We start from the raw sequence: 22,639 nt of genomic DNA on the forward strand, positions 1-22,639 counted from the left end.
AGAATTTGACAAGTTCTCAGGTTCACACAATGCACATGATGCAGGTGAGGAAAGTGATATAAGGAACATTGTCTATGTGGAAGGTTCAGTTCAGTTTTTTGTTTTTGGCACCATTCAGAGTAAATTCTAGAGACTGTTGTGTGTGAAAATCCCAGGAGATCAGCAGTTACAGAAATACTCAAACCAGCCCATCTGGCACCAACAATCATGCCACGGTCCAAATCACTGAGATCACATGAAAAAACATTCAGTGAGCGGCAGTTATGCAGATGGAAATGCCTTGTTGATGAGAGAGGTCAACAGGGAATGGCCAGACTGGTTCAAACTGACAAAGTCTACGGTAATTCAGAAAAACACTCTGTACAATTGTGGTGAGAAGAATAACATCTCAGAATGCTAATCTGAGATGTGGGTGGCGCTGATTTGGCAGCACGAGGGGGACCTACACAATATTAGGCAGGTGGTTTTAATGTTGTGGCTGATCGGTGTACACTCAGTGACCACTTTATTAGAAACACCTGTACACTTACTTATTCATGCGATTATCTAATCAGCCAATCGTGTGGCAGCAGTGCAGTTCATAAAATCATGCAGATACGAGTCAGGAGCTTCAGTTAATTTTCACTTCAACCATCAGAATGGGGGAAAAATAATGAATATTGTGTGTGTGTATGTGTGTGTGTGTGTGTGTGTGTGTGTGTGTGTGTGTGTGTGTGTGTGTGTGTGTGTGTGTGTGCCAGTATGGCTTCCTTTTTGGGAGAGAAAAATATTACAGAGAGGGTTCATTAATTTTCATAATAATTTTCTCATTGGCGCTAAAACTATTTAGAACTATGTCATGTTGGTGTAACATTCGCTGTCCTGTCCAACACTGACCCTCTGGATCTTAGTCTTAAATCATTATCATTAAAACAAATTTAGCACATTTAGGGGGCAACAATTGGATTTAAAAAGCAAAAATCCTCTTGCAAGTGGAAGGTGATTAACAAAATAACAAAAAGTGCAAATCTATTACTGTCACAACTCTCAGACCCTTTTGGCAATGTGAAGTTATGTGTGCAATCACCCGGTCTCTCTCCCTTTCTCTCTCTCAACTATATTTAGCCAATGAAGCATCTGCAAGAAAGATATTAGTCTCTTGATATTTCTATCAGCAAAGTGCTGTGCAGACCAAATGCACCCCCCATAACCCTCACTCCCCCTTCTTACCCCAACTCTCCCTCCCTCCATGAATATCTGTCATCCAAGTCCCAACTGGATTTTGCACTCCTTGGGTTCTTGGTCTAGCCACAGGTCAAAGGTACCCTGGAATTGGTAAACTTAAGCCACCAGCCTTTGCCTATTTTCACTGTACCTTTGAGACCACATTCCTTGAGGAGTCTAGAGCATTGGTAAGTGGATTATGAGATTTCTTCTGTCACTTTACTAACCGTACACTGTTCAACTAACAGCTGCATGCCGGAGAGGAATACATGACCATCTATAATTCCTGTAGTTGGGCATGATACCCACAAAACAAGTTTGCAAGCATTGACAGCACATGCACTATGTTTGCATTGATTAGAATAATCAAAATTGAATGTTCAATTTGCCCCATGTCTTTTGATGCCAGAAAGTGGGAATGTGTTGAACACTCCCCCTTTAGCCTGGCTGATTATTTTATATGGAGTGCAAAGCCTTTACTGTCCAGCTGGGGGAACTTAAGCCTGGTGGACCCCAGCTCATGATTATTTTACAGGGTGGGTCACTGTGCACCTTCATCCCAACACCACATCCTTCCATGATGTCATTTAAGTTTGAGTGAGATTTCCGATTTCTCAGCAGACCTAAGTCATCATGTACATATATATATACAGTACATCTGTATGTTTGTGACTGAACCCAAGAATCTGACAATAAAACTGACGCCATGACTTGTCGCTTAAAACTCTTGCTTCAAAACTGTGCTTATAAATAGCCATACTGTATTGAGTTACAGTCAAGTCGATGCAGTGTCTGCTATTAACAGAGCCTTGAAAAACTGCACATATAATATGTGCTCAGGAAAGCTGATGGGACATTATGAAAATTCTGCAAAATAAGAACATATTACTGCTTGCTAAGAACTGTTTCATCACCTCCATGTCCAGACTTTGAAATTGAAAATTCTTCATAGTTACTGTCAAGACTGCAATGAGTTTAAAATGTTTTAGGCTTAGATCATGTTAAAAGAGGTACAGTTCACCTACAAATTTAAATTATGTAATTATTCACTCACCTTCATGTTGCTGCAAACCTGTATGGCTATCTTTCTTCCATAGATCACAAAAGTATAGGCAGAATGTCAGCCTCAGTCAACATTCACATATGGGGCTTTTCCACTGCACGGTAGAGCTCAACTTGACTCGACTCTGCCAGTTTTTTGGGGGTTTCCACTGTGGATAGTACCTGGTACCTGATACTTTTTTTAATACCATCTCGGTCGAGGTTCCAAGCGAGCCGAGCCGATACTAAATGTGACGTCAAAACCCTGCAGATCACTGATAGGTCAGAGAATCGTCACTACCAGCATCACTGGATTTGCGACATGGGACATCAACCCGCTAGTTTTAAAGTTAGCAACAGTGACAGCAATATCATTTGTTCACGCGACTTTCGAATTGTAAAAAGAAATGGCTGTGCGCAAAACCACGCCTTGGTCAATAAACGAGGTGCAGACGTTCCTCTCGTTAGCAACGAACGAAACGACGCAAACGAAAAAGTCTTTCAGCAAGTGTCTCAGCTGTTGGCCGCACACGGTTACCATCGGACCTACCAACAGTGCAGGGAAAAGTTAAAAAAAACTTAAAAGTGACTACAGAACCATCAAGGACCACAACAGCCAGAGTGGTTCAAACAGAAGAAAGTGGAAGTGGTTCGACCAAATGGACACTATCGATGGCAATAGACCAACGAGCAATGGGAGGGAGAGTGCCCTGGACTCGGCATTGTTGGAGTCCACGATGGAGGATGATACGTTTTGTTACGTTAACTCTATATTCTGCTTGAAAGCTTCACTTTATTTAGTTGACCAGCTACTGGAAAGCTTGCTTCTAAAACAACCAGGCCAATTTAACTGTTACACTTGTGTAAAATCACCATGAAACAACTGCTTTATGCAGCACAATGAGCTAGTAGCTAACAGCTAGCGGTCGTGTTATTGTTTATGGTCAGTAATGTTTGTGTCACGTTTAAGATGATGTCACTGCAGTAGAGGCGGCACAACTATGACGATCAGCCTATAATGCCACCCACATTGAGACGGCACTAAACTGCAGTGGAAAATGTTTTTTTTTTTTTTTTAATTTTTATTGAATAATGTGTATCTATATAGTATCTATATAGTAAAAAAAAAAAAAAAAAAAAAAAAACAGCATATTGTATACTGTACAGTGTATGTTATTATTTGTATATTGTTGAGTGTAATTATGTGTATAACAGATGTTTAAATTGTGTTGTGTTAATTTGATGTTTTAAGTTGTGTAATTATGTATAACAGATGTTTAAATTGTGTTGTGTTAATTTGATGTTTTAAGTTGAGTGTAATTATGTGTATAACAGATGCTTAAATTGTGTTGTGTTAATGTGATGTTTTAAGTTGAGTGTAATTATGTATAACAGATGTTTAAATTGTGTTGTGTTAATTTTATGTTATTGTAAATTGGTATATGTCTCATCACTGTCACGACTGCTATGTTGATCGGAACTGCACCCAAGAATTTCACACACCATTGCACTTGTGTATATGGCTGTGTGACAATAAAGTGATTTGATTTGATTTGATTTGATTTGAAAAAAAAAGCAAGCTCAGAAACGTAAAGCGAGCAGAGTCGAATTGAGTCGAACCGTAACATGCAGTGGAAATGTGCCATTACATTGCATCTTTTTTCCATACAAAAAAGTTAATGTGGGCTCGGGCAGGCTAACCTTCTGCCAAACATCTCCTTTTTTGTTCAATGGAAGAAAATTTGCCATAGGTGGTTTGGGACAACATGAGGATTTGTAAATTATGACAGAATTTCTATTTTTGGGTGAACTATGCCTTTAAAAGTGCAACAACAACTAGGTAATTTTTGTGATTCCACTGATTGCTTGTTTGTAAGGCTGATATCTCAGTAATTGTGTCTGGAAACTGTGAGTCAAAATGCCATCAAACCAAACACTGTGGTAGGTTATATATGTCCTTGGAATTTGTGGAACTTGAGGTCACTGATGTCTATAGTACTCAGCAGGTGTCTGTTCTCCCATAATACCTCAGGGACTTGCTGTGTCATTAACATACACCACAAAGATGATATTATTACATCCACTTTTAGCTGAAGTGTGTAACTTTTTCTGTCTTTAAATGCATTCTCCTATACCAGCTTAATATGCAGAGACAACTACAAGTAAATCCACCTTCACTCCATCTGACAAACGACAGACAAAAACGACAAAAAAATCGTTCCAAATAATAATTTAAAAAAAACTGATGTAAACAATGACGCGCTTCCTGACTCCTCCACGTGACGCGTGACCTTCCCAACGAGCTTACATCATTTATCTCATGAGCGCAAGTCACAGAGATGTACGGAAGCGAACATTTGTAATTGTAAAGGCAAACGAGGTCAAACCATTAAAAGTGCTGTTTCATCGCAATAGCCACTGGAGGACTATTATAATTTTTGTGGAACTTCTGTGAAGATGCAGTGATTTTCGCTGTCCGACCGTCTATCAATCGGAGCAGGAATAGAAGCGGAGAAACGATCACTCCCCCGTATTCCGGTACAAGGGACGCCTACTGTCGAAACTTTAGTGTGACTTCTCATTTCCATCTTAACTTCGGTTGAAACTCTAAAATTGTTCTCTGAAATGCGTTCCTGTTGTAATGACAACGGTAATTGGGACAGCATTTCTTTTCTTTTTTTTTTTCTTGGTTAAAAAGATCCAGATTGTACACATGATTACCAAATGAATTGAAAATATTATTAATTTCTTAGGGTAAAAGTGCAATGGATAATTTATCTGATTTTGATACTTATTATAAATGTATTGTTAAGAACAGTTCAAAAGTATGGGTGAGGGAGAAATACTGGCAAATGTAACATTTTAAAACTCAGAAAGCAGGAATAAGTAAATCAAGGCACACTAAAAAGTTTTAAATCTCTTTTGATCTATTCTTTAAAACAATATTTTTATTTATTTATTTATTTATTTATTTTTGTCATTAAAATCCTCCTTAAACATAAACATAGAATCACCCATAAATGTTAGCTGGTGATGTTTGACTGTGGATCATGAGCAAGCAGAAGACAGACACTGGAGATACTGCATTACATAATAATAATGTAATAATAATAATGATGATGATGAAGACAGCATGTGATCTACCTATTGCAGTCAGAAGTTAATGAATGGTCAGTGCCAATTAGTCTACATGCTAACTGCAATACATGGCAGAATTTAACATGGTAGTGTTTTTTAATCTGATGTATATCGTATCAGATTTTGTTTAATGTTAACCAAGACATAATTCAGTGCATCCGTTCTAACTGTATTTGCTTGATGAGAAAATAACCCATTTTCTGTAACAGACAGATGACTCACCTGATTTGGTTAAAAATGCAGAGTTGACATTTTAACATATTCTTTTTTTTCCTAATAAGGAGACACTGTCCCTGTTTTTCATGTTTTTATCTTATATATAATAATAGCTACATACCTCAAACATGGTTTGTTTGCATTCAGAAGGCATGATAAAATGTCTTTGAGAACATATTGCTTTTTTCTTGACTTCTTTATTCACATATGCGATCTTGAGACAATCAAAACTACTGACTAAAAGTAATATGATTACATTATTTTCTTGTTGAGGTAACTGGATTTAGTAAATGATTAAATTTTTTACTAAGTAATCGGTATTTGTAACAGATTATATTTTAAAAGTAACCCTCCCAACCCTGGGCATTCGTAGGTTCATTTTCTAAAAAACTGGCAACACTGTGTCTCTGTGGCGCTATAAAAAATTCCTGTTTGTTTTGAGTGTCCCTCCAGCCTGACACAACAACATTGACTCAACCAATGCCATGAGTTTGGGGGTGGGACTATCAGTTTGATCAACATAAGACAGAGGAAGTATTCAAAAGGCTGTTAAAAAATCATGTTTTTAGTTGCAATTTTGTTCTGTGGCGTTAGTAGTGCAGAAATACACACTTTAAAATTATTGCAGAAATTAAAGGGCAAAGATCTATGCTAAATTTTCTTGAATTACCACTTACCTTGATCAAATCAGTGCAATGCAGTGTCGATTTTTACATGTGTTTTAACTTGGTTAATGCATTATGTTTAGATATACTTTATGGATAAATTGTTGCCTGGCCTTACTTGTAAAATATTTAACATGTCATGAACCATAATCAGAGTTATGAGAAATAATTCTGATATAATTTCAGCTAATATGAAAGGTCTCTCCAACTTTTCTTTGAGTCTTGCTTTAAGTGTCAGTTAAAAATATTCAAATGTAATAGATCATCTGTTATGTGAATTTGTAATAGTTATAGATATCTAATCAAACCCTCTACTCTGATCTTTGTTTTTCTCAGTCTGAAACCATGCCTCTCTCAGGAACACCAGCCCCACCCAACAAGAGGAAAAAACCTTCCAAGATCATCACTGACCTGTCACACATAACCCAGGATGGTAAGACTTTTGTGCTCGACCTTGATGCATACTAATTAATGTAATATCATACTGTACAACTAATCAAGAACACCATTGATTATACGCATTCATGCAGGATTTTGGAATCTTTGCTAAGAATAACATATCCCCCTGACTATGATGTTGAGACTAACAGATTCTGGCTTTTCTTATATCTTTTATCTTATAATATAACAGTTTTTCTTCATATGTCTTTTGTGGTGCTGCATATAATTAAAGAGTGTGTTTGTTTAGCCTTCCAGAGTCTGATAGGTTGAAAGGTGTCTTTGAAAGATGTCATAAAATAGATTAGAGGTTATGATGATGCCAAAACACAGACAGTATCCAACCTGGTCCAGCCATTGTGTCGGCAGCCAGTCTTAGGGTGTTGACAGAATGATCAGGTCATACAGAGAGACAGACAAAAAAGTAGAAAAGTTATTTATGTCACTTTCAAACTGTTAATTGAGAAATTGTCTAAATTTCATGGCCTGTCACTAAGGTTTCAAGTGTCTGGATTTAATATGGCTTAATGAGAAGTAATATGTCATTGCCACAACATTTATTTTGTAGATTTCACAGCCAAAATGCCAGCTGTCTCTCTAATTATTACTGGAGTATCTCTCCCATCTCTTCACCATTATAATCATGGGAGTCGTCCTCCTTTGAAAGAATGTTACATAAGAGTCTCCGGTGGACTTATTTACATGTTATTCACCATGCTTTTGAATGTGAGCAAAAACTGTTGTTGTGGAAGAACAGAAAATGTACAGTAGCCTTTGAAGAGATTGCTGTTGATATTTTATCTGAGAGATTCCTGTGATCCTGCCATTTATGTCAGTATTTTTACTAACTATGCTAATCTGTCTGTCTGTTCTAGGACAAAAAGATTATGAAGTGACGACACAGTCAGTTATTCCATGTTAAACAGTCAGTGATGTTATAGCTAGTGCAGAGATAGTCCTAATAAGTTTCAATGGATCTTTATAGTTTACTTGATCACTGTCATCAGCATTTCCAGGGAACTGTGGATTGTTTTCTTGCAAAACAGTGGGTGGCAGGATGATGAATAGCTATTTGGTTACTGTTATGATTACAATGTAGAAAAATAGATACATCTAAATAAATATGAATAATACACTGAGCATGTATGACCTCTGTGCAAGAGAACCCAGGAGATAATTCTCTTTCTAAGTACAGTATAGTCTCTTCATATTAATAATATGATGCAAAATTATACTGTTATACAACTAGTGCATTATCAGCACTATGATGTTATTACCTCTCAGTTCTCTTTCTGTTGTCTCACAGCATCTTCATTTTTGGGATAGAGCACCCAAAAATGAAAATTATCTCATTATTTAATCACCAGATGTGTATGACTTTCTTTCTTCACCAGAGCACATTTGAAGAAAAATAGAAAAATATCTTAGCTCAGTAGGTCCTTAAAATGCAAGTGAATGGAGATTTCTCTTTTGAAGCTCCAAAAATCACAGACAGTCAGCATATATGTCATAGATACAACTCCAGCAGTTAAATTAATGTTTTCTAAAGCGACATGATCACTTTTGGTACAAAAAAAGATCAAGATTTAGGTCATTTTTAACTATAATCCAACGTGAAGGTAAGCTTCACGAGAGGGTGGAGTCCAAGTGGTCTCTCGTGTGACGTATTTACATTGCCATGATACCGATGTAATCTCACGTTCTCCACTCGGCTGAGACATCCAGGATAAGCACACAAATGCACCATTGTGAGTAAAGAAACAGATAAATACAGATCTAAACCAAAACCAAGCAAGCTACTGTACAGCGTTTCTCCTTCTCACTTGTAAACCGGGGCTGCTCCTCCGGATGTGACGCACGAGCGTCAGTTCTCACGTATTTCAAATGCCAATGCAATTACATCATATGTACCGCTCCTGACCGGAAGCATGATTTGGAGTTTAAAAAATAACTTAAATATTTATCTTTTTCACACCAAAAGTGTTGCTTTATACAACTTTAATTTAACAGCTGGTGTCGTATGAATGACGTTTATGCTGACTGTCTGTAATTTTTGGAGCTTCAAAAGAGAAATCTCCATTCACTTGCGTTTTAAGGACCTGCTGAGCCAAGATATTTTTCTATTTTTCTTCAAATATGTTGTAGTGAAGAAAGAAAGTCATACACACCTGGGATATCAGAGGGTGAGTAAATAATGAGAGAATTTTCATTTTTTGGTGAACTATCCCTTTAAATCTCTGCATTAGCTATTCTGGAACTTTGTATTGTGGCACTTTTCATGTTCTTGAATTGCTTTTGTTCGCAGTGTTTTCTCACTTGTACGCCCTTTGGATAGAAGTGTCTGCTAAATTAATAAATGTAAATGACAAATGTAATAATGCTAATTGCACTTTACATTAACATGAATAAATTACATTTAATAGCTTGCCAGATGCTTTCAACTTAGAGAAGTACATACTCGTATTGAAGTAAATATTAATGTTAAATTGATCACACTGTTTTGTAAAGGACTTAACCAGTAATTCCACCAACAGTTTTAATATTAATTATTAATTCATATCTGAACATATAATTACTACACTAGTAATAATTATTTAAGCAATATCACACAAGCATGTCTCACAGGTTATCGCAGTCTTGCTGATATACAGAATAACAGCACGATTGTGGTTGTGATATTGCTTTTAGACAACAGTTCAACATACAAGTAAATAACAGAGAATAACTTACGTTTCAGACAAAAACTGACCAGTTAGTTTGCGTATTTCTTCTCTGCCAGCAAAAATAGTTCCAAAAAAGCCAAAGAATCAAGCACAACTCCACTCTCTGCACTGCACTCAATACTCAGTTTTGAACTACTGGTGTTTCATTTGTAAATACATCTGTGTTTTTGAATGAATTTTTTAAAAGACACTCATTTGTCGCCGCCAACTGGCGTAAATATGCAGTCTCCAGAAATGGACACTAAACAAATCAGTGAATGAAATCAAAATGAACTATGAATCAAAATCCCCACCAATATTTGGAAAGGCACGAACACAGAGAAGCGAGGTGATACAAATAGTGAAGCCTCATAGTGCTGTTGGACTGTATATCAGCACTCAATAAGATTTGAGGACTGGAGCTAACTGTTGTATAACACTTACTAATAATTATTCATTATTTTTAGAGTACGATTCAGAGCCTGAGGCCTCAGAGTTTGATTTGGGGAAAAAGATCAGGGCGCCCAAGGATATCATGCTGGAGGAACTATCCCTGATGAAGAACAAAGGCTCCAAGATGTTCAGGATGAGACAGATTCGTGTAGAGAGGTTTATCTATGAGAACAACCCTGACCTCTTTAGTAGTGAGTCCATGGTAAGGAATGTGAAGAGCTCAATGCTGTTATCAATAAACTTCTTTGTGTCTGTTTTCAGGTGGTAAATTTTTGCATCAAGGCCATATCCACACTAATCAGTTAAAGTTTGAAAACTTTTCAAACTTTTCCTTTTTCTAATATCATCTTTTCCTAAAGTAAAGGGTTATGGTGAGCATTTTCGAAAGTCTTCATTTCTAGTGGAGGAAAACGCTATTCTAGCGTGGATGAGAAGCGCAAATGTGCCAAAATGTATGTGTTTTCAAACTAAAACATGTTAGTGTGGATATGGTCTAGGTCCAGAGACTATTTAGCAGAGACGGGCCACTTCTATTTAAATGAATGGGTGAAATTGGAACGCCCAACCAAGAAGCTCTAGCGCCCAACGGTTGTAGAAAGGAAGTCCCGTCTTACAAGTAAAAGAGCCAATCACTTTTAGATACAGACATCGCCTGTCAATCATCTTGAGAACCTGCATGCGCATTAGTTATACAAGCCGGGAAAATGACGTTTTATACGTTTAAACAAACAGAAGAGGTAAAGAAGCACAATTTATGATACCAGAGTTGTCTTGTTGATTTGAAATATGTTCTTTAAACATAATCTTGACCTACCATTTTGAGATTTCGGTGTTCCCCCATTCAAGTACATAGGAGCTGCACTGTCATGACTGGAAATAGTCTCCCGGGAGCATTCCAAAATGGCCGACAGTGGACTGACTTGCTAGAAAGACTTTGCTGGGTCTCAGTTCTAATTCTAAAATCTATCTAAATGTATTCTATGTAAATATTCTACATTTTATAATCATTATATATTCTACATTATATAATCAGAATCAATCTTTATTTTGAAATGCCACTGATTTTGTTCTTCTGCTTATTATCTCTTTACTGATCTGTGTGTAAAGGATAATCTCCAGAAGTTTGTGCCCAGTCTGGGGGGCCAGATGATGGATATTGGTGGCCATCTGATTGATGGACAGATGGCTAGCCAGGCTGGTGGTGCCGGCCAAGCACCAGTGCCTCCTCCTAAACCAGGAAGCTATGGCAAGGGAGTAGGGGTTGGGCTGGTAGCAGGTGGGCTCACTGGAGGTGCTGCTGGGGCAGCAGGAGCTGGAGCAGGAGCCGGGGTGAAGGATGGTGTGTCAGAAAATGCCTCACAGAGTGAGTAGGAACCCTGATGGAGACCTTCAAACACTAGCCAGTTCAGCCACACTAAACTACCAATGAGGCTTATGATGAAAACGGTGTTAACAAATTCATTAATCTCTACATACAGGTTTTCAATGTTTGATCAGTTGATCAATTTAAATCAGTTTATATTTCTCAACAGGTGGGGAAAGTGCTAATGCTGCTTCATTAAAGGCTAAAAAAGGGTCTGAATATGTGAAGACATATACTTCGCCTTGGGAACGAGCAATGAAGGGCAATGAAGATCTTCTGGCCACAATGAAGTCTCAAATGCCAGGACCCTGTTCTTCTAAGGAGCTGCACAAATATAAGAGCTTCAACAGGTGCCTCATTGCACTTGCATTTCATTTTTCGGAGCCTCTCCTCTATTACTATGGCTGTAGACCATTTCAAGCAAGCAAAAAGTAACAATAGGAAGTACAACACAACTATTCCTGAAGCACTTCCGGTATCATAAATGGATCCTTTAAATAAGGCTCTGAGTTAACATATTTTCCTCAAATAACGTCAAACGTTTACCTGAAGTGACTTATCCAGATGTGTTGTTGATAAAGAGAGTATACGCGAGAAAGGCGATTAAATTGTATCGTAGTTCAGATGCTCACAATTATTTCCTCAGAGGAGAGCTCCTATTATAATAAATGAAGCCAGTAAATTAAGCTGTCTGCGTGACCTGTGAACAAGGTAAGGATTTTTTTGTGTGTGTTCCTAATTTGTAAGTCAGTTAGGATAAAAGCGTCTGCTAAATGACTAAATGTAAAAGTAAATAACTTGCGGAGCTTCATTCATTATAATGGGAGTGATCTATAGTCACTTTTAGAGCTCTGCCTATCAAACTTATAATTATTTGTCATAAATGTTGTTCTCCTACCAGAGATAAGATGTGTTGTTAGTACTGCACGTATCTAGCCGTCTCGCTTCACTGCAGTGGTTCATGCGTCCATTTTCTGTTGCTTTTTCGGAGGTCTAAACACTTTAATTTCCATTAGTTCCTGGCATCCAGGAAGCATCCAGCCACCGAACAACATGGTCCATGTTTTAATAATGACATTTTATGACAATCGTGTTAGCGTTAGTAACGTTAATCATGTTAAAGTCACTATAAATGAAGCGCCTCCCGCTGTTGTTTTGAATCAGGGTCCGTTCCATTCAAAAGTGATTATCCCATTGACCTATTCCCTTCGAAGGCTTTACCATCCACTGTGAGAGCTTTGAAAGGCTAAAAGGTGTAGGGCTCAAAAATAAGGGTCATTCAGAACCCCCTTTATTTGGAAAAATATAAAAAGTTTTCATTTTCATTGAAGTGATCTTACAGAATAACTATCATGATTGTTCTCCCTTCAAAGTGCCCTTTGTAGGGTGATTAATGCAGTTGGAGTCTGAGTTCTACAACTAGCAGGAATTGTTCAAGGAACAAAAATACATCACTTATTGAAATGGTCTATAATTGTACATTTTTTTAAAAAAAAATCCTGTTCCTTTTTGTCTTCATTACCCATCTCACAAACTGTGCAGGAGTGCTATACCCTATGGGGGCTTTGAGAAGGCCTCTCAGCTGATGACCTTCCAGCTGCCAGACATCGAGGTGGCAACTGAGGAGCCTGAACAAGCAGTGGTGTACCAGCATGATATAAGCTCAAGGCCCTCATTTAATCGCACACCCATTGGCTGGGGAGGTAGCACTGAACCAGGCAGTATTCATATGGAGTTGGATACTATACCATTTGATGGGGAGACTGATGACCTGTGAAGCTACAACCCTTCAAAACAACCTTTATCTAATTTATGTCTGCCCTAATTAACCTGCACTCTAATACACACACACACACACACACACACACACATGTTGGTACGGCTATCCTTATGAGGACTCTCCACAGACATAATGATTTTTATACTGTACGAACTATAGATTCAGTACCCTAACCCTACCCCTGAACCTAACCCTCACAGAAAACTTTCTGCATTTTTACATTTTCAAAAAAACATAGTTTAGTATGTTTTTTAAGCTATTTGAATTATGGGGACACTAGAAATGTTCTCATAAACCACATTTATAGCATAATACCCTTGTAATTACCAGTTTGTAACCTAAAAAAAAATGTCCTCGTAAACCACACAAACCCGCCCACACACACACACACAGAGAGAGACAAAACATACACATAGTCACCTGTGCATCAATGCTTGTGTCCTGTACCATATTCAGAATATTTTCCCCCAAAAATTGTAATAATCTGTAGAACCATCAGGGTGACATGCAAAATGTCCAATGTGAATGGAAAACCTATCATAATGTACACATTTAGCTTTAATCTATATCTGCATCTAAATATGGGCTTTTTACAAATAAATATGTATGTCTTTGCAGAGGAATTTATGCATGAGCCATACATTTTTAATGATAAAAAGTGTCAGTTGGAGACAGAATGAGATTGAAGTTTTGCTTTGCTTCTTTTTTTGTCAGCATGTTGCACTTTATAGGTGGAAAAATGAGCAATAGGCTACTTATATCCAGACAGAATACTGCTTGACACACTGTTTTTTTTCTTCTGTCACTAAAAGGCGTGTTTACTCTAGCACATGCCAATTCTCTAATAAACCATTTATAGCGTCTTTTGTGACAATTTAAATGAGAAAGAAAGAAGTGGGCCATATAAGGAAACTTGCTTGTATTTTATGCAACTACTGCAAACCACAGCCAGCCAGATGGCTGCAATAGTTCATAAGGACTTTTTACCTACAGGTGAAATAAAATTCTATGAAAAGAGTCCAAGCAGCCACTGAATTACAGAACATGGCACAGTCTCTCTGTCGCACTCCATCGACACCTGAGACGCCAAACATCGCGAGAGTTGGTTTCATTGGCTGCAGCACACAGTGACGCTGATGGATATTTAAGGTTTAGCGGCAGAAAATAACAGATCTTGTCCTGAAGACCAGCCAGGGGGAGGATGCACACGACAAGGTAAGCAAACCACAATTCACTATCATGTAGGGGGAAGCCGCATCGGTTCACCAGATGTTAAACAGTGGGAGAGGAGACGTTTCGCTCTGTGAGTTGTGAACTTAAGACGCAGCTTCTTTTCCACATGCATGTGCTGCTGAAGACATGCGAGTGACGTTAGTAAACAAACAAACATAGGGATGCTTGGCTGCCAGAAACGATGGCTTTATTCCTGTACTCACCGCTGCGTATTCCAAACTGGCGCTTTCTTGTTTGTTATGGTTCTTCACGATGGCTGTATTATATTACAGTCACATTGTGAAGGAGACTCGACATCTCACATGCTCTAATGTGCTGACGAAGCTGTGCACACTGGTAGTTGTGGCGCGCACAACGCAACTGCGTACCTAGAACTTCGCCACGTAGAAGATGAATACGATATATGAATATATTCTTTCATATCGGGCAAATTACAGATGCATTTTCTTATTTTATTTATTGGTGATAAAATGCAACCTACATCATTGGAAAATCGGGATATTATCTATTTTGGAGGTGATATTTTCTGGCTTCGTTGCATTGCGTTTTAACTTACGCAGCACGAGACCATATGCTCATTCTCACCATTTCAATGACGTAGTGGTCTTTTCTATACAGTTGATTGTCGACTAGACGCCAATATCATTTGGTGGTGTTTCAGTGGCTGTGTAGGTAAGAAAGGCAAAGAAAGACTCTAAAAAGAGAATCAATCAATCAGTCCATATTTCTATTTCTTCAAAAATGACCCTTAATGGTTCATAAGTTTTTGTATTGGGGTTGTACTGTCTGCAGTCACATCTGCTTTGAGATTATTTATTCCTATCATCACCTAAATTCATAAACTTTGAGTGAAAATGTCTCAATGCATGCAAACATAGTAAGGGATCTCTTTGAAGTAACTCTGCATTCCAAAAGTATTCTTTTTCATTTTTTGTCCCCCTCCCCCACACGATAGAACATAATTCACATTTTTAGAACGATTGGAATTTAATAAGCTGTCATTGTCATGCACAAGCATCAGTCAGTCCTCAGTGCCATGCTATGTTATGTAAACAAGGTGACAGCGTCTTTATTAATGCAGAGAAGAGGAGCGATCAAAACAGACACCCCTCCATACCAACTTTCTCCTTATGTTTTCACATCACCCCCTCCTTTAGCCATTTCTCTGTGAAAAGTAAATAAGAGCCCTGGCATGCATGTGAAAGAAGGTTACTAATTGTTATGTAAAATTGAGAGATGAATAAATTAACATATTGATGGTCAGCCCTCGAGGGCCTATGCTCCCATGTATTCATCAGCAGACAGAGCCTTCAGTCAGGCTAATTGGTTGGGGGTGTATGAGATTCCTGTAAATTTCACAACATGCTTTTAAGGGCTTATGACAGGAAGGGACAGGAAAGCCCTTGAGGATAACTTTTATTAAACTTCTCAGGGTAGAGGAACACTGGAGCTGAGTGGGGGACATTCATGTGTTAATCAAATCTTTGTCTTCATTTGATATCAGCCAAGGTCTTTTCCTTGTGAGGGCAGTTTTCCTACTTCATCGAGATGAAGCCCCAGTAGTGACACAAGTTTTCTGTATAGAACATCTCTTGCCATTTACTAATATACAGTATGTCTTTGTCATTTTACAAGGAGTCGCTCAGTGTTTTCTATTTTTGTCAGTATTTCTTTCTTAATATTAATTGAGAAATGCATTAATTATGTAATAGTATCTGAAGCCTCAAGTCTCGTGGTCATGCTCTGCATTAGGTCTTTTAAGTAACATTGAGCCTTTAAAGTACACTCTGTAAAATTACTTAAAGTGAATTTGAACACTGAAGCCACACTTAATAATGTCTGAACATCATTTTATTAGATCAGGGGTTTTTAAACTTGTAGATTCTAAGGACCAACAAATATAACCTTCCAAAAACAAAAATAGAAAGGCAGCAATATATTTTAATATATAAAGACCCATTTATACTGCGTGAGGAAAAATAGCAAGCATGATGTTAAATAATTACAAATAATGATTCAATAATTTTAAAATAAATAATAATTTATTAAATAATATTAATAAAAATGACAAATTCTTCAAAAATTTGAAATAATTGGATTTTAAATTGTTATTGTATAACAATATATAAAATATCTGAAATAAATAAATATCTGGAAATTATTTACTACGTATTAAGTTGACTACATATTTTTGTTCTTCCCACTATTAGAGCATATGTTACATGTAAAAAACCTTTTCAGTTTAATTCAAATCTATTTGTAGTCCTTAGAAAACAGAATGAAATGGTATAATGTCCAATTTGGTAAATATTTACTTTTTTATTCATTTTTTACCCTTACAGTGTGAAGAACTGACATGTTTCCATTGATCATCCTTTATTTAATGTGTTGTGGGATAGAGCGCATGTGAACTATTTGCTGTTCCCATAGAAATGATCCATAGTAGCTTTAACAAATAATTGGGTTTGGAGGCACCGAACTGAACATTAATTGAAGCTGACAGTGTATTTGACATGCAGGGTCATTACATGATGTGTTTAAACTGTGAGATGACCTCCTATAGGCCACAGAGCTGTTAAGGGAAGTTACGATGTTTGCTGGGTACAATCATGATATCAAGATGTAAGAAGACTTCATTTGTACTGCGATTCTAAAAACTGGTTGACCTTGTTCTGAGTAGGCATCTGTGAGTCATTGAACAGGATTTTTTATTTCTTTTTCACTCCCTTCCATACTCTCTCTTTTTCTCATCTCCTCACCCTCTCTCTCCCCTCCCATCTGTTTCTACTTAAATATCTGTGTGTATTATTGAAAAAGCTTGAGTCACAGACATTCCTTGAAAACCATGAAATGTCTGCAAAGCCATGAAGGCATGGATTTGCGGGCTGCCATAAGGAAGTCTACACCCTTAAAACATAAGCCACCCAATCCATTTCTAAAAATGAGAGGCTGCCTCCTAGAGACTTTGCTTAGCTAAAAATGACTACTTTTCTGCTGATATGAGAAGAACAGAATAACCCAAATGATTTTGACCCAGACAGGCATTAAATGAAAAACACAATAGCCACATTCTTATCTTTGGCATAATAATTTCATGGTTGACCTCATAGTGTTTATAGATGATAAAGAATAGAGACCATTCAGTGGCCAAGTTCAGATGCAGAAACACGCTCAGAGATAGAAATTCTGAGAAATGCACCCATTTGGAACATCAGACTATTTTTAACCCTCCCCCAGAATTCCCATGGGAGCAGAACACAACACATTTGTGAATGACTATTTGCGTTCAGCCAGTGGCACTGTGCGTGTACTATACAGGCCACCCGGGGAGACACAGTGCACATATTGACGGATGCAGTTGAGCAATCCTAATTTAACCCCACAACCACACCAACCCCCTCAAGCCTCTGTTTGGGGACACTTTTGTCATAAAGTAACAATGTAAATAGTTCAGCCATGATGATATTTATTGATATGAGGTTGGATTTGAATTCATATGCCGATGATAAACCTCTTTCTTCACTCCTGGATATTGTGTCAACTATTGGCCAGTCTCACAAAAATCCACAAAAGTTAGGCTCTAGATTCTTACGAGTTTGATTGCTTATCTAACTACTATGAAAGCTTGTTCTATCACATTTATATATTCGGCTTCTATCTTCTATAGTTCTTCATTTAGGATCAGTGGAAAGTTAGGCAATTTATTGATTTATTATTATTTATTATTACTATAATGAAGCAACAAAATTACTCAAAGTTTATAAAAAACACAAACATATGATAAAGCTTGACTTTATATTGTAAATATAAATGTGAATGCAGATTAAGATTACAGATGACAGGTTCTTAATGTTTGAATGTAATAATGTAATTGGCAAAGCTCTAAGAAACGTTTAACTGTTAACAACAGATTTTCAGGACAAAATAGTCATGAAATTAGACCGTACATCCTTTCATTGTCCATCCAGGCAACAACACCACTTTATTATGGCAAAGAGGATTATAACCATAAATGCCCCATGTGGCCTTCATTGGGGTTTCTGGCTATGAATAACATTTGAATTGCAAAATTTGAGTAACATAGGTAATTTGGCTTTTATCTTGTAGCTTCTATAAAGCAATGTTTATGAAATATCCATTTTAAGATTGTGTCATTTTGGGATGTTTCAGCCAGTGTCCGAATTTAAGTTTTACATTAAGGGGCACTATTTACCCCTGATTTTGATTTTCATGGGCTTTTTTTTTTTTTTTTTTTTTTTTTATAAACCTTTTTGAGGGCATAATTTTTTCTAACAATTTAAAACAAACTGAATCTCATCATTTTATATGAAATATGTTAATTAAATCAATTCATTAATACAACTTTTGAAGTTTGAGAATTTATTACCTCTAACCTTTATAATGAATCAATTAATCAACCAATATTTATGCCATAATATGCATGGGACCATATTTGAATATTAAGAAGTATATCTAATGTTACAAATAAAAAACAAATTAATGCATTACAGGGGCATTTTTGCCGCCAAATTTTGGTATTTGGAGGCAATGGTTGATGTTGTGTTTTTATTTATTCATTAATTTATTCATTTTTGGTTGCATTTTTACCCCATAAGCCCCCCTTAATTTCAGACCCTGGTGTCAGCCAATTAGAACAAAGTGGCTGTGATTTTTTTTAAAATTTTTTTATTATTATTTTTTTTAGTATTTTTATCGCATTTTATATATCAATTATATTTTAGTTTTTTATATACTTTTTAAATATTTGTTTGACTGGCTCTGTGTTATCTGTATGTTAACTGTCTCAAACCATATTTTCTAAAAGATCATATTTGTCTGAAACACATTGGCATTGGCTCACATGATGAGCACATTTCAGGGTCTGTCTAAACAGATCATTATCTGTTTAGACAGTAGACAGTCACAAGTTTTTCTGCGGTACCTTGTCTGTCCTTTTAAAGATTTAAAAGGCAGGAAGGTAGGAGGAGCTTCCTAAGGAAACAGGTGTGCGCTGATAGGGATGATGTCATTGTTTCAGTGTCACCTGGAAAAACCTGCATGACTGTCAGTGAGACATACACATTACAGCTGCTCACGACCGGATCACAGATGTCTGCCAGACAGGCGCTGTAAGTACACTGATACAGTATAAATCTTCGTTAAAAAAAAATGCTTTTGTCATCCTGAGGGATTGTTTTACAGTTTCACATGTACTGCTTCCCAGATGCTATAGCTGAGAGGTGAGACTGCTGTGTTTTAAACATTTAAAAAAAATGCATTTTAAGCCAGGCTTTACTTCTGGTTAAAGAGGAAATTTTAGAGTGTTCTTTTTGAATTGTATGATAATACAGTATACTTTCAGTTCTAGACCATAGGTGGACATGATAATAAATTAACAGTTGCAGTCGACACTGTCAGTGCTGGCAGGAGAATTGTGACACTGTAAAGCTTTATTTGACACTCATTCTCAGTCTGTGTCATTTCACAGCTTTATTTTATTTACACTTTAGTTCATGCCATAAAGTAGTGCATTCTCTTTGCACAGATCTGTATTGAATACCATGAGCTGTTCTTAGTTTTTACAGTATGACAGATGAGACATACTGAATCTATGAAATGAATCTACAACAGGAAATTAATAAAATATATTAGGACTCAGTAATATGAAATGAAAACAGGTGAAGAAGAGAACAATAAATTCCAATAGTGACCTGTTTACCTTTTAAAACTGGTGTAGTATTTGAAGAGCAGATTTAGTCTTATTTTTCTGTAAAAGGCTTCCTCTGGGATATGTTGTGATTTTCTCCATCTTGTGTTTTCCCTATACTGTGCTCGAGTTGTGGTTTGTTTAATTCTCAAAGGTTTATGTGTTTTTTTCCTGTGTAGACTGCAGCTGTACAGTAGGGCGGTGTATTGAAACAGATTTCCCGATTCAGTTCCAATTCACAAGCTCTCAATTATAATTTTGATTTGATCCGATATTATTGATTCATATGGGAATATTTTCAGTTATAATATCCATTTTGCTTACATATGAAAGAAATTCTCTTGAAGTTAATGCTGTTAATTATACAGGGGACCTATAGCTAGGTACATTATGAAAATATAAATTTTACTTATTTTATTTGTTTTTCATCATTTGGTCACATTTTAGCTTTTTAAAAATGAACAAATCAAAATATTCCATCAATATTTATATATATTATATTGCATATATTATACACTGAGCAGCCATAAAATTAAAACCACTGACAGGTGAAGTGAATAACATTTATTATCTTGTTACCATGGCACCTGTCAAGGGATGGGATATATTATTTCATTTCGTTTATTTATAAAGCACTTTTCAACTACACTTGTAGACCAAAGTGCTGAACAATCAGCATAAAATAACATAACACAATAAAACATAACACAAAATACACTTAAAACACCACTTAAAAACACAACACAACACACCAGACCCTGCTACTTAAAAGCCAAAGAAAGCAAGTCATTTTTTAAACAAGCTTTAAAAATAGTGATAGCGGTGGCGGCTCTAATTTCATGTAGCAAGCTGTTCCAAAGCCTCGGAGGCAGCAAGTGAACAGTCAGTTCTTGAATTTCATGTGTTGGAAGCAGGAAAAATGGTCAAGCGTAAGGATCTGAGCGACTTTGATAAGGGCCAAATTGTGATGGCTGGACTACTGGGTTAGAGCATCTCCAAAACGGCAGGTCTTGTGGGGTGTTCCCGGTATGCAGTGGTCAGTACCTACCAAAAGTGGTCCAAGGAAGGACAACCAGCGACAGGGTCATGGGCGCCCAAGGCTCATTGATGCACGTGGGGAGCAAAGGCTAGCCCGTCTGGTCCGATCCCACAGAAGAGCTACTGTAGCACAAATTGCTGAAAAACTTAATGCTGGCCATGATAGAAAGGTGTCAGAACACACAGTGCATCGCAGCTTGCTGTGTAACCGCAGACCGGTCAGAATGCCCATGCTGACCCCTGTCCACCGCCGAAAGCTCCTACAATGGCCATGGGAGCATCAGAACTGGACCATGGAGCAATGGAAGAAGGTGGCCTGGTCTGATGAATAAATTTTTTTTTAGGGTGCTTTCACACTTGGTTCGATTGCTTGGACCGAAACCGAATTCGTTTCCTCCCCTCTGCCCCTGCTGGTCTCTGTTTACATCATATATTTTTAGGTTACATTGACACATACCACCTACTTAAAGATTGTTGCAGAACATGTACACCCCTTAATGGCAACGGTATTCCCTGATGGCAGTGGCCTCATTCAGCAGGATAATGTGCCCTGCCACACTGCAAAAAATGTTCAGGAATGGTTTGAAGAACATGACAAAGAGTTCAAGGTTTTGACTTGGTCTCCAAATTCCTCAAATCTCAATCTGATTGAGCATCTATGGGATGTGCTGGACCAACATATCCGATCCGTGGAGGCCCCACCTCGCAACTTACAGGACTTAAAGGATCTGCTGCTAATGTCTTGGTGCCAGATACCACAGGAAACCTTCAGAGGTCTTGTGGAGTCCATGCCTCGATGGGTCAGAGCTGTTTTGGCTGCACGAGGGGGACCTGCATGATATTAGGCAGTCGATTTTAATGTTGTGGCTGATCGGTGTATATATATATATATATATATACTCACTTTATTAGGTACACCTGTACATCTGCTTATTCATGAAATTATCTAATCAGCCAATCATGTGGCAGCAGTGTATAAAATCATGCATAAATGGGTCAGGAGCTTCAGTTAATGTTCAAATCAACCATCAGAATGGGGAAAAATATGATCTCAGTGATTTAGACCATGGCATGATTGTTGGTGCCAGATGGGCTGGTTTGAATTTTTCTGTATCTGCTGATCTCCTGGGATTTTCATGCACAACAGTCTCTAGTGTGTAAAGAGAATGGTGTGAAAAACATCCAGCGAGCAGCAATTCTATGGGCGAAAACGGGTTGTTAATGACAGAGGTCAGAGGAGAGTGGCCAGACTTGTCCAAGCTGACAGGAAGGTGACAGTAACACAAATAACCACACGTTACAACATTTCTATGCAGAAAAGCATTTCTGAACATATAACACGTTGAGCATTGTGGCGGATGGGCTACAGCAGCAGAAGACCCCTCTGGGTACCATGACTGTCAGCTTAAAACAGGAAACTGAAGCTGCAGTGGGCACAGGCTCACCAAAACCGGACAGTAGACGATTGGAAAAACATCACCTGGTCTGACAAATCTGGTTTTCTGCTGAGGTACACAAATGGTAGGCCCATTGCAGCCTCAGTTTTCTGTTCTTGGCTGACAGAAGTGGAACCCAATGTAGTCTTCTGCTGTTGTAGCCCATCCGCCTCAAGGTTCGACATGTTGTGCATTCAGAGATGCTATTTTGCTCACTACAATTGTA

General features: G+C 37.5%; 2 protein-coding genes across 11 annotated transcripts in view; both read left to right on the top strand.

Annotated features, from left to right (window-relative positions):
- Window positions 1–1,230: 1,230 nt before the first annotated feature.
- On the top strand, window positions 1,231–13,141 carry LOC127414047 (myozenin-1-like). Of its 3 annotated transcripts, none has more exons than XM_051651723.1 (6): window positions 1,231–1,391; window positions 6,600–6,696; window positions 9,871–10,058; window positions 10,964–11,219; window positions 11,389–11,569; window positions 12,762–13,141. In XM_051651723.1, the coding sequence occupies exons 2-6, from the start codon at window positions 6,609–6,611 to the stop codon at window positions 12,994–12,996; spliced, it is 948 nt and encodes a 315-aa protein (XP_051507683.1). In that variant the 5' UTR covers window positions 1,231–1,391; window positions 6,600–6,608; the 3' UTR covers window positions 12,997–13,141. The 3 variants fall into 3 exon arrangements, with proteins under 3 accessions (XP_051507683.1, XP_051507682.1, XP_051507684.1); XM_051651722.1 differs by lacking the exon at window positions 1,231–1,391 and adding an exon at window positions 4,560–4,894; XM_051651724.1 differs by lacking the exon at window positions 1,231–1,391 and adding an exon at window positions 4,560–4,782.
- Window positions 13,142–14,058: 917 nt separating this feature from the next.
- The window catches only part of LOC127414046 (inactive ubiquitin carboxyl-terminal hydrolase 54-like), a 64,535-nt gene continuing 55,954 nt past the window's right edge, over window positions 14,059–22,639 (top strand). For 4 of the 8 annotated variants that reach the window (XM_051651713.1, XM_051651716.1, XM_051651717.1 and 1 more), the window contains exon 1: window positions 14,064–14,214. The gene's annotated coding sequence lies outside the window, so the exon portion shown is untranslated. Of the gene's footprint in view, window positions 14,215–22,639 lie in introns of all 8 variants that reach the window. The other 4 variants (XM_051651720.1, XM_051651721.1, XM_051651719.1 and 1 more) reach the window with 3 other exon arrangements.

This window comes from Myxocyprinus asiaticus, chromosome 23 (assembly GCF_019703515.2).
Source record: "Myxocyprinus asiaticus isolate MX2 ecotype Aquarium Trade chromosome 23, UBuf_Myxa_2, whole genome shotgun sequence".
NCBI lineage: Eukaryota > Metazoa > Chordata > Actinopteri > Cypriniformes > Catostomidae > Myxocyprinus > Myxocyprinus asiaticus.